This window comes from Leuciscus leuciscus, assembly GCF_965113295.1.
Source record: "Leuciscus leuciscus genome assembly, chromosome: 23".
Classification (NCBI taxonomy): domain Eukaryota; kingdom Metazoa; phylum Chordata; class Actinopteri; order Cypriniformes; family Leuciscidae; genus Leuciscus; species Leuciscus leuciscus.
This window is the reverse complement of record NC_138747.1, coordinates 30,772,210-30,784,361: the sequence shown is the minus strand read 5'-3', so window position 1 is coordinate 30,784,361 and position 12,152 is coordinate 30,772,210. Positions and strand designations below refer to the sequence as shown.

The window sequence follows — 12,152 nt, the reverse complement described above, 5'->3', positions numbered from 1 at the left end:
GACAGCAACCCGTCCTCCCGGCGGCTGTCACACAGATGAGTTCCAGTGTCGTGTGGACGGGTTGTGTATTCCCCTCCGCTGGCGGTGTGATGGAGACACTGACTGCATGGATCTGAGCGATGAGAAGAACTGCGAGGGTGTAACGCACATGTGTGATCCAGCAGTGAAGTTTGGCTGCAGGGACTCTGGTAATGATGCAGAAAATATAGATGATTTGTTCTAAATGTAATGGTCTGATGTTCTCAAGACCAATCAGTAAACTGATTCAGTATTATCTTGAGATTTAGTGATCCACGAGTAGGCAGTGCGTTTATGAGCGAATGGGTCATTATCATCTCAGACTTGGTAATGTATACAGAGAAAAATGCTAAGTAACATGAGTTGAGGCAATAATGAAATTCAAATTAAATTGACCAAATCATTTGAGTCATCTCTCAAAATTGCTTCCAGAGGTTCATTTTCCATCTCTTTATTTAGTGAAATAAAAAGTATAATGTTAGGTTCAATGTACTTATTGTATTGCAGAACATGTGCTGCTATTGAGCTGTGATACGGGTATGGTAAGGGAAAGATTTGGTTGTATGGGTAGGTTTAAGTGTGGGTAAAGTGGTGGGTTCAACGTATATTTAAACAGAAATTAATTATGTACTCAAGTAATTACATGCAGGATTTTTTTTTTTTTTTTTTATAAGTACATCATAAACATATATTTACTAAATAAGTGCTTTATATAAATTTTTTTATATATATTAAGACACTTAATATAAAGTGGATCCAAGAAAAGGTAATTCCCAGAATTCCCTGTTCACTGGGTTAAGGTCTGTAGTTTTCCTCAGTTAACATGTTAACAAGAATATATTTTGTGTGTGTTTTGTGTAGCGCGGTGTATCAGTAAGGCTTGGGTGTGTGATGGTGACAGTGACTGTGAAGATAACTCAGATGAAGATAACTGTGAGGAACTGGTGTGTAAACTCTCGCATCACGTGTGTGCTAATGACACCAGCATTTGTCTGCCCGCCGAGAAACTCTGTGATGGCAAAGACGACTGTCCTGACGGCTCCGATGAAAAACTCTGTGGTAAGAGTCATCGCTGTTACATGAGATGATGTTCACTGAGTGCAAAACAGATGCATCTTCTAGAGCACAACTCTATTGCCTTATTTAGGCCATTCTTTAGTTATGTGTATGTATGTATGTATATGAATTGCATATAAAAATGTCCAAAACTAACATTAACAAAGGTCAACATATTGCTCATTGTTAGTTCATGTTAAATATTGCATTAACAAATGAGACCCTATTGTAAAGTGTTACTGTAATGAATTTGTTAACGGTAAGTACAGTATACTGCAAGTATATACATGTACATCATCACTGAAACTATAGCATTAAATGTGTATTCCTTTATTTTATTGTGTAATTACATACATTATAATGTTAATGTCAAGGCGTTTAAATGCTTTCAGTCTATATTGAATACATCAGTACCGATGTAATGTAACAATCCCATATTGTGTTTTCTTCCTCTGTCCCCTTCCTTTGTTGTTACTGTCTAACTGTATTGTTTCTCTTGGTTTAGATCTGTGTTCTCTGGACAATGGTGGCTGCAGTCATAACTGTACAGTGGCCCCGGGCGAGGGCATTCTGTGCTCGTGCCCACTGGGCATGGAACTGGGCACCGACAACAAGACGTGTCAGATCCAGGGCTTCTGTGCCAAACACCTGAAGTGCAGCCAGCGCTGTGAACAGGACAAGTTCAATGTGAAGTGCTCCTGTTACGATGGCTGGGCCCTCGAACCCGACATGGAGAGTTGCAGGAGCACAGGTGAGATCCGCTCTGGTCAATCCTAGTGAGGTACATACACTCAAACAATGTTTAGGCCTAAATTTAAGATTTATGTATTTGAATAGCAAATACATTTTTTTTTTACATAAACTAATCAACTTAATGTGGTGCTTATTTATCACTCATATATAAATGAATCGATTAAGATTTCTGTAATAGTATTAAACTGAATGTGTTTTAAATACACAATAGCCAGATTTATAGATCATAAATCTATTCACTAAGTTAAAATGTATGAGATTAAAACAAAACAATTATATACATATATAAAATATGCATGCATTTTTTTGTTTTATCTCATACATTTTAACTAAGTAAATAGATTTACGACTGAAAGCAATTTGAATAAATGTATTTTGTTTTGCTTTGATTTTTGTGTGTGTTGTGTTGTGTTGTGTTGTGTTGTGTTGTGTTGTGTTGTGTTGTGTTGTGTTGTGTTTTGGTGTTTTCTTTTGCTTGGTTTTGTTTTGTTGTGTTGTTTTGTGCTGTGTTTTGGCCTTAGAAACGTCTTTGTTTTGGCCTTAGAAACGTGTTTGTTTTGTTTTTTAAAAATGTCAATACAAAGCTCATGAAATAGTTTCTGAATGAAATGCTTTTGACTGTACATCCTAAAAGATTTCCACAAACAGATGGGAATAATCGGTTAAGGCCGGTAAAAAACTAGAATAGATATGAAAAGTGTCGTGGTTCAGGGTGTTTGGCAGAAGATGACAACTACGTACACTAGAGGAAAACTTTCACCCGCACACAAGGAGTGGTCTTCTATAAAGTCATTGCAATTTTTTTCCCTTCAAAGTCTGAAAATTTTAAGTTTAAGTGTGTGTGTGACAGAAAGCAATGCTGAAAATGGCGGGGAACTGTCCGGCAGCATTATTGGTGGTTTATTTTTATAATGAAAGAATGTAAATGCCAGAAGAAAGAGGAGGGAGAGAAGATTTACTGTGACAGGAAGTGGCACAGTTAACTAATCAAATGATGAATTATGTATTGCTGGACGTATTTCACATTCCTTTGAGAAATAAAAATTAATTTCGATAAACAGAGTAAATGTCACAGACATGTACAGTATGTGATTGCCAATCTCACATAATTTTACAGACATGTTAAAAATGTCAGAGCATTTACCCATTTACTTTAGCGAATCATGCGTTTTATGGCATTCTTTCAGTGAGTTCATTGTTTGTTTGTTTTCCAGATCCATTTAAACCCTTCATCATCTTCTCCAACCGTCATGAGATCCGACGGATTGATCTTCACAAAGGAGAGTTCAGCGTGTTAGTGCCAGGCCTGAGGAACACCATCGCTCTCGACTTCCACCTCAACGAGAGCTCGCTCTATTGGACTGATGTTGTTGAGGACAAAATTTACCGTGGGAAGCTGTCAGAGAATGGTGGTAAGTTAACCAGAGCTCTTTTTAAACTAGTAGTTACAAAAATTCATAAAAATGCAGTGCAGTTCATATATACAGTGGTCTGAATACACCCATAGTTCGAATTACAGGGGCCCCCAAAGGGACAGAAATATCAGTTTTGGGGGGGTCAGATAATTTTTCTGATATTGTGAAAAAATATAATTAGAGTTACAATACAAGTCAACTCCTATTTTCACTGTAGGAACATTTTAATGTAAAGCGATGTCAGACACCCCTATTGTGGACCGTACCATTTTAACCACCGTGGCTAGAAGCAACAGAGATAGAGAACGACTTCAACTTCTCAAGCAAGTGTCAACGTTGAATGATAAAACGCTAGTTTCATAAAGTATCATTCTTTTCAACATTCCTTATTTGTATATTAAAAAATATTTAAAATAATCAAATTTAATACAGTTATAATTTTTCAATGTAAATTATTTAATTTTATTGGTAACAGCCTAGTGTCTAATTATTTTAATTGAATATATTTATCAAATTTAAGAATTTGAAATGAAAGATGGAGCATACATTTAATACAATTAGGGTAAAATGCCCTTTATAAAGGTACAAAAAATTATTCTGAGTGTTTTCAAACAGTGATGTAATGAAACATTGACAATTTAAGCTTGAAGGGAGTAAAGCCTCTGTTTAGGCTATTAAAGGTATAGCAGAGGATGTTTTACTTCCTGGTGGGTAAACTATTGGTCCTCCTAATTGTCAATCATTCTAGTGAATCAATCAAACTTTTCAAAAAGTGGAGAGGGCGGGTCTTATCTCAAATTTGGAAAGATCCTCCGCTATACCTTTAAGGAAATGTAATTTTGCCAAAAGAAGAACTTTTATTTTAAATAAATGTTAATTTTAAATCAGCCTACTTCAGTGTGATATGTTACCATATTATCATGCTTAACACTAAGAATTTGAATAATTGTAATGTGATGATCAGATGCAGATATCTAAATATAGGCGGTTTGCGGGTGGATTATTTATTTTTAATAGTGGATTCGGGTGACTCAAAGTGCACCAGATTAATGAATTTATCTTTAAAATGTACAAAATTTTCTTCAGGGGGGGCATGCCCCCGGACACCCCTAGAGATACCAAACTCCACCAACAAAAAAATGTGGGAAACACATTAGGCTATATGATGATCTACAAAAAAATACACATTTAATTATCTTATTATTAAAATACATTATTATGATTTTACCACCTCTGCCTCATTTTGAGCGAGGAAAAACCCTGAAATAGGTAATAGGCTTCTTGTAACGGTATTACTTTTACTAGTAATTAGAATGGTATTTCAGTGCACTTAACATCTAACTTTTGGGAGTTGATCAAAACTGTTCTCTTTTGGATATATAATAACAATGAGATATTCCGTAGCCTACTGATTACCAGTTTGTCGCATGTTTAGACCTTGTATGTGTGTTGCACAACACATGTTGCACTTGGCGATCACAGTGGGGATTGATATGGTGGTGGACCATGATGGTCATAGAAGAAGTGAAGGAGCAGTACTACCCCCCAATTATGGTGGGGTAATTCACACTCTGAATACACCTCTTCTATGATTAGCATGTTTCCTTGTACATATATTGTCCCTGTTCCTCTCTCTTTCCTTCATTTCAGCAGCACTGACAAGTTTTGATGTGGTGATCCAGTATGGATTAGCTACTCCTGAGGGTCTGGCTGTCGACTGGATCGCTGGAAACATCTACTGGGTGGAGAGTAACCTAGATCAGATTGAGGTGGCCAAACTGGACGGTACGATGCGCACCACTCTACTAGCTGGAGATGTGGAGCATCCGCGAGCCATCGCTCTGGACCCTAGAGAGGGGTAAGCAATCCATCATTACCACCTCTGAAAATGTTTCTATGGTTTCTCATTGATTAAGTAAGTTGTACACCTGTGGCTTGTTTCGTTGATTGCAATGGTTTGTTTCGTGGATTTAAGCTGTTTGAATTTGTTTTAATACAATCGTTACTGCCAGTTTATATATCCAGCTTTGCTCATCTTTTATTCAATCTAGCAATCTAGCATCTTGGAAAACATGAATGTATGAGAGGATTTAAAAAAGTTCTGAAAAGTCATGGAAATTTAAAAAATCTTTTAAAATAAAAAGCGTAAACACTAAAGACCATTCAGTTATTGGAAAAATGTAATTTAATTATTTTAATGAATTTATTATTTTTTATTTAATCATTTTAATAAATTGCCACTCCTACTTTCTGTAAATAAAAGTTTGAAAATAAGCAGCTTTGTCATTAGAACAGAAGTACCAGAATTACCTTCAAATATTGTCTTGAGAATGGGGTGCCTTGAAGTGAGAACCACTGGTTCATCCAAGTCTGAAAAATAATTCACTCAACCTTATGTTGTTCCAAATACAAGACAATTTTTGAAGAATGTTCACGGTGCTATTTTCCATATAGTAAAAGCCAACTCCATAAAGAATTCTCCCACTTTTTGCTTTTGAGACTAAGTAAACGTTTGTAAGCAGCATAGAAAAAGCCCTCATCTGTGCTCTTATTCTGTAGAATCCTATTCTGGACAGACTGGGATGCCAGCATGCCCAGGATAGAGGCTGCATCCATGAGTGGACATGGCAGACGCACCATCCATAAGGAGACGGGCAGTGGAGGATGGCCCAACGGACTGACTGTGGACTACCTGGAGCGCCGCATTCTGTGGATAGATGCCAGGTAATGTTTAATGAGATGTACTAAACCCGTACTCTCTCTGGAATTATTTTTTTTAAATTGTATCATTAGATTTAAATTAGAAAGATACAACAGCTTGTCACTGGGGCAGTATCCTTAAAAGGACAACTTTGTATCTTATCTAGCCCTAAAAGGTATATTTTAGTAGTAGTACGTTCCTTTAAGGTACTAGTATGAACTAAATAAGGAACAAATATGTCATTTTTTGCACTAAGAGAGTAGGTCATGCTCCTACAGCATAAAGGTATAAAGCAAGACTCTGCTAGAGAGTGGCCTTGACCCTTTCCCAATCCCTAACCCAGGGGTATCCAATCCTGCTCCAGGAAGGCAAGTCTGTCTTGTAGAGTTTAGCTCCAACACACTTTACTGGAAGTTTCTAGTGATCCTGAAGACCTTGATTATCTGGTTCAGGTGTGTTTAATCAGGTCTAAAGCTAAACTCTGCTAGCGAATGGCCCTCCAGGAGCAAGATTCGACACCCCTGTCCTAGAACAAACCAAGCAGTGTCCTGACCGTATCCCAATCCCTGACCCAGTGGTGTCCAATCCTGCTCCTTGAAGGCCACTTTACAGTAGAGTTTAGCTCCAACCTGTTCTAATATACCTTTCGCAAAGTCTCTAGTCATCTCGACAACCTTAATTAGCTGGTTCAGGTGTGTTTAATCAGGTCTAAAGCTAAACTCTGCTAGAGAGTGGCCCTGATCCTTTCCCATTCCCTAAACCAGGGTTATCCAATCCTGCTCCTGGAAGGCAACTGTCCTGTAGAGTTTAGCTCCAACACACTTTACTGGACGTTTCCAGTGATCCTGAGGACCTTGATTAGCTGGTTCAGGTGTGTTTAATCAGGTCTAAAGCTAAACTCTGCTAGAGAGTGGCCTTGACCCTTTCCCAGTCCCTAAACCAGGGGTATCCAATCCTACTCCTGGAAGGCAACTGTCCTGTAGAGTTTAGCTCCAACACACTTTACTGGACGTTTCTAGTGATCCTGAGGACCTTGATTATCTGGTTCAGGTGTGTTTAATCAGGTCTAAAGCTAAACTCTGTTGGAGAATGGCCCTCCAGGAGCAAGATTCGATACCCCTGTCCTAGAACAAACCAAGCAGTGTCCTGACCCTATCCCAATCCCTGACCCAGTGGTGCCAATCCTGCTCCTTGAAGGCCACTTTACAGTAGAGTTTAGCTCCAACCTGTTCTAATATACCTTTCGCAAAGTCTCTAGTCATCCCGACAACCTTAATTAGCTGGTTCAGGTGTGTTTAATCAGGTCTAAAGCTAAACTCTGCTAGAGAGTGGCCCTGACCCTTTCCCAATCCCTAAACCAGTGGTGTCCAATCCTGCTCCTGGAAGCCTCTAGTGATCCCGACAACCCTAATTAGCTGGTTCTTATTTTGTGCTTCCTATCAGAAATGAATGACCATAGAAATGGTTTATTTATGTCTTATGTCTCAGATCGGATGCAATCTATTCAGCCAAGTATGACGGGTCAGGACTGATCGAGGTGCTCAGAGGACACGAGTATCTCTCGCATCCGTTTGCTGTGACAATGTATGGCGGAGAGGTTTACTGGACAGATTGGCGCACAAACACACTGGCCAAAGCCAACAAATGGACAGGAAACAATGTCACTGTGGTTCAGAGAACAAACACGCAACCTTTTGATCTGCAGGTATACCACCCATCTAGACAACCCCAAGGTAATCTTCAAACTTTATTTCAGAGTTACTCCTATATCAATATTACTAACTCCTGTTTCAAAGCAGTGGTTTATGTCACATGTATATGTCACATGTCACAGTGGTATATGTCACAAGTACCATGGTGTAACAATCTAATTCCATCACTGTACCGCCACGTAAACTTTCCATAAAGAGCTGATTTGAAATGCTTGATTCTAAAGGATTCCAAAATTTGATTCCAATAGTGTTCTTTTCCTGTAAATCATGTCATCTCAATCACATTATTTGTTATTTTCTCAGCTCTGAGAAAATTAATACATGAATACATGAAGTCAAATTCATTGACAGGTGACTGGATGATTGAGTTGACCAATGAAATTGCCTGTAGGGTTTGCATTTAACTGGTTTGGAGGTACCACAGAGGAACGATATTGTTGTAATCACTTTTGAAGTGATTTTCTTTTTCCCCAGCTGATGAACGACATTGACAACCAATCAGAATCCACTTGAAAGACTTTAAAAAGCATTTAAAGTGGCAGATGACAAAACTACAGCCAGTGCTTATTATAAACAGAACTATATCGTCCGTTGGTGTGGAGGCTAATATAGTTATAGTTATAGTTATAGTTATAGTTATTGTTCTTGGTGTGAACAAGCCTTTGATACCAGGGGTGTCCAAACTCTGTCCTGCTGAGTTTAGCTCCAGCTCTCCTCAACATACCTTCCTGGAAGTGTATATTATGCCTAGTAAGACCTTGATTAGCAGGTTCAGGTGTGTTTAATTGGGGTTGAACTGAACACTGCAGGACAGTGGCCCTCCAGGAGCAGGATTGGACACCCCTGCTTTACACCAACAAAATTCCCCCAAATCTTGCCTCAATTAGTCAAACACAGTTCACTTAACATATTAAGTGTCCTATAAAAGTATATACTGTATACTTATATGTCTGCCAAAATGGTAGATTCATTTATTGTGTTACTAATTGAAAATGTGTTGAACGAGAAATCTGTAGTTGCTTTGATTAATTGATTGGCTAAATGAGTGAATTAGTGAATGAACAAATTCAACATGACAGTGTTACTCAGGACAATTTTAAATCTGAATGCACAAGGTTGCTTTGAAGTTTTCTCAGCAATTCCTTTTTTTGGCATGCTTATTAATGAAGTATTATTAATAATAATGAAGATTCATTTGATCACTTTGTGGCATTGATCTCCTCAAGCACAGTTGATTCCAGATACCCCAATAATCAACATGAAGCTTTTAAAAGTGGCTTGTTGTCTGGACATCACAGATCATTTCACTCTTTCAAGTTTTCTTGTGAAGGCTACTTTTAATTGTTTGATTAGTTATGCAAGTATGTGCAAACTTTAAGACTGTGGGTCAATTTGAGGGAAGGGCCAGTCAGCTTGATGGACACACATGTTGATGGTGTTTGGCGCTTAATAATGCAGCTTGTGAATAAACTTGTCATGATAGTTTAGCTCACTGACTTCATCTTATAGAGGCAGACATCTGTTTATTCATGTCTAACGGGAGCAGACAGAGGGGATGAATTGGTTTAGACATGCTTTCAGAAGTTCCTCTATCTGTTTTAAACCTTTAACCTTTGGATTTAGCTGTCTTACTTTTCATCAAACCTCTCTCTCTCTCTCTCTCTCTCTCTCTCTCTCTCTCTCTCTCTCTCTCTCTCTCTAATCTGCTCAGCTTGGTCGACATATCAATCTGTCATCAGTGTCTCAGCTGGTTTGGTTTCTTGGTCATAAATTTGAATGTGGCAGTGACACAATAAAGCTCAATACTTCACCTCCTCTTCATTTCCGTCTGTCTCACCTCTCTCTCCAGCGCCGAACCCGTGTGCTGCTAACGGTGGTTTGGGTCCATGTTCTCACCTGTGCCTGATCAACTATAACCAGACGTTCTCCTGCGCCTGTCCTCACCTCATGAGACTGAGTGAAGACAACCACACCTGCTACGGTACGAACTAGAGCTCGATCCAGCGGCACAACAGACCTGTTATCATCTTCAGATTCATTTACATCCTGACAGAATCTGTGCTGAGTCTCATCAGTTTCCCAACTAGCTTTCATTACGTGTCAGCTTACTCTCATTAGAGTATTAGTAGTGTTAGTTTATGGCTAATGGGTTAGTAGAAGAAGTTGACATGTAGTTGCAAAGTTACTTATAGTCTGTAGAATGTGTGTTGAGTAGCATCAAAATAAAGTGTTATCCATATACTTTGCAGGATGTCCATGCTGCTCTTTTCCATACAATAAAAGTGAAATGGGAGTGGAGCTCCAAAAATTGCATGGAAAGCGTTATAAAGCAGCATAAATTTAATTCATACAAACTTGCTTCCTATATTTAGATTCTTTAAATCTATTTTATACCATAGGTCAACTTTATATGGCAGGTTTATGGAGATTTTTGCTCCAGTCACCATTCACTTTCATTATATAGTATGTAGAAGAGCAAGATAATAATTTAATACATTTGTTTATTTTTTTTATAAATCCTAATATTTGTTTAAATAGTGAAATATCGACTTCTATGATTTATTAATTAAGAAAGTCATATGGGTTTGGAACAACATGATCGTGAGGTAATGATGACAGAATTTTCATTTTTGGTGAAAAAGTATTTTTAAAGATGTTTTTTTCTGTAGTTGCTTTGGCGGAACGATCGATATCTTGGCATCTCTCTCACGCAGCCTAACCTACTGTTGATTATTGAAGATAATAGACTTGTCCCTTAGTTCGTAACAACATGAATGCATTATTTTTACAGTAATGCTCTTACAGTCGAAGTCTATTGCGCATATACGTGTCAGAATAAATTTCTCCCGTATGAGAAATAATGTCCCTTATATACTCCAACAACACCCTGAGAATGTACTGTGTTAATATGAAGGAATTCTCTGTATTGATTTTTGAGTTTTTTTAGGGTTGAAGGAAATGTCTGTAAACTCAGCAGAAAAGGTACTGGTAAATGTGAATGGATCCTCGCATTTAAATTAATTTCCTCTGGGAATTTTTTTTTTTCCAGTGACCTTTTGTCGGGTTCGATTTGTCTTCCTTTTTGTCTCCAGTCATGACAAGTCTCTCTGTCTCTCTTCCAGAGTCGCGTCAGTTCCTACTGTACGCTCGTCAGATTGAGATAAGAGGAGTGGACATCTATAATCCATACTACAACTACATCATCTCCTTCACCGTCCCTGACATCGACAACGTCACGGTTGTGGATTACGACGCTCTGGAGAAGCGCATCTATTGGTCGGATGTTCGGACTCAGACCATCAAGAGGGCCTTCATCAACGGCACAGGAATAGAGACAGTGGTGTCTGCAGGTACAACACTCATCAGCTTGACTGGAATAAAAGCAGATGCACATGTACAGCAGAGAATAACTGTTAAAACACTGCTTTTATTTGTAATATGTGATAATATGTGAATATGTGATATATCTGTAATATATGATAATATGTGAATTCCTTTTGCTAGTGGATGAATTTACTAGAGATTACTAGACTATTTAATTATGACTTCATACAGACTCATTGAAAACGGAAATCATATAAATTAAGATTGTTAGAATAACACTTAACGTACATTATAATCATTTTCACTGTCGACGCTGTCATCATTGACTTTCTTTCTTCTGTCGAACACTAAAAATGTCCTTACAATGAAAGTCAATGTCATTTTGGACCACAATGAATTTCGTGATATGGACAAAAATAGTCATATCTTTTGTGTTCTGCAGAAGAAAGAAAGTCAGACAGGTTTGGAACGATATGGAGGTGATTAAATGATGACAGATTTTTCATTTTTGGCTGAATTACCCCATTGAGAGAATCTAATAATTCTATTCTGAGTTCACACAAGGCTTCAGAATATCAGGATGTTGTTGTTGAAATCTTGTTATTGTGTGTATGAGAATCTTGGTCATTGTTTACAGTGCAGAAGTGCTGTCGTGTTTACAGTCGAGAGTTTTTTAGTGAGTGCTGTTTAAGTAAAATTAGCACAGCCCTCAAAACCAAATTACAGACATGTTGGGTTTTATGATGAAATAATGACTCACACTTTACCATCAGTCTTTCTGTTCGTCCAGATGTTTATCCCTGTGGAAATGCACTGAATGCGCATGTTTAGATTTCTGTGTCTTTCATCTGATTAAATTGATTTAAACAATTAATATCTGGAAATGGTTATTATGCGTGTGATCAGATATCCCCAACGCACATGGTCTGGCGGTGGACTGGGTTTCACGCAATCTCTTCTGGACCAGCTATGACGGCAATAAGAAACAGATCAACGTGGCCAGACTGGATGGCTCCTTCAAAAACGCTGTTATTCAAGGCCTGGACAAGCCCCATTGCCTCGTGCTGCATCCTATACTGGGGTGAGCGCACTCGTACAACAAACACTTGAGACATTTACACACGCAACCCTGCCCTCCTACACGCTTTACTTCCTAAAGGCAGAGAAATGGAT

General features: G+C 38.2%; 1 protein-coding gene across 1 annotated transcript in view; it reads left to right on the top strand.

The window, feature by feature from the left end:
• The window catches only part of lrp1aa (low density lipoprotein receptor-related protein 1Aa), a 223,070-nt gene that overhangs the window by 86,742 nt on the left and 124,176 nt on the right, over positions 1 to 12,152 (top strand). Inside the window, exons 21-30 of the mRNA XM_082156602.1 lie at positions 6 to 188; positions 880 to 1,077; positions 1,580 to 1,825; positions 3,042 to 3,239; positions 4,896 to 5,100; positions 5,802 to 5,966; positions 7,432 to 7,676; positions 9,505 to 9,636; positions 10,778 to 11,005; positions 11,886 to 12,060. Of these exons, the coding sequence (XP_082012728.1) occupies positions 6 to 188; positions 880 to 1,077; positions 1,580 to 1,825; positions 3,042 to 3,239; positions 4,896 to 5,100; positions 5,802 to 5,966; positions 7,432 to 7,676; positions 9,505 to 9,636; positions 10,778 to 11,005; positions 11,886 to 12,060 (1,975 nt within the window). The remainder of the gene's footprint in view (positions 1 to 5; positions 189 to 879; positions 1,078 to 1,579; positions 1,826 to 3,041; positions 3,240 to 4,895; positions 5,101 to 5,801; positions 5,967 to 7,431; positions 7,677 to 9,504; positions 9,637 to 10,777; positions 11,006 to 11,885; positions 12,061 to 12,152) is intronic.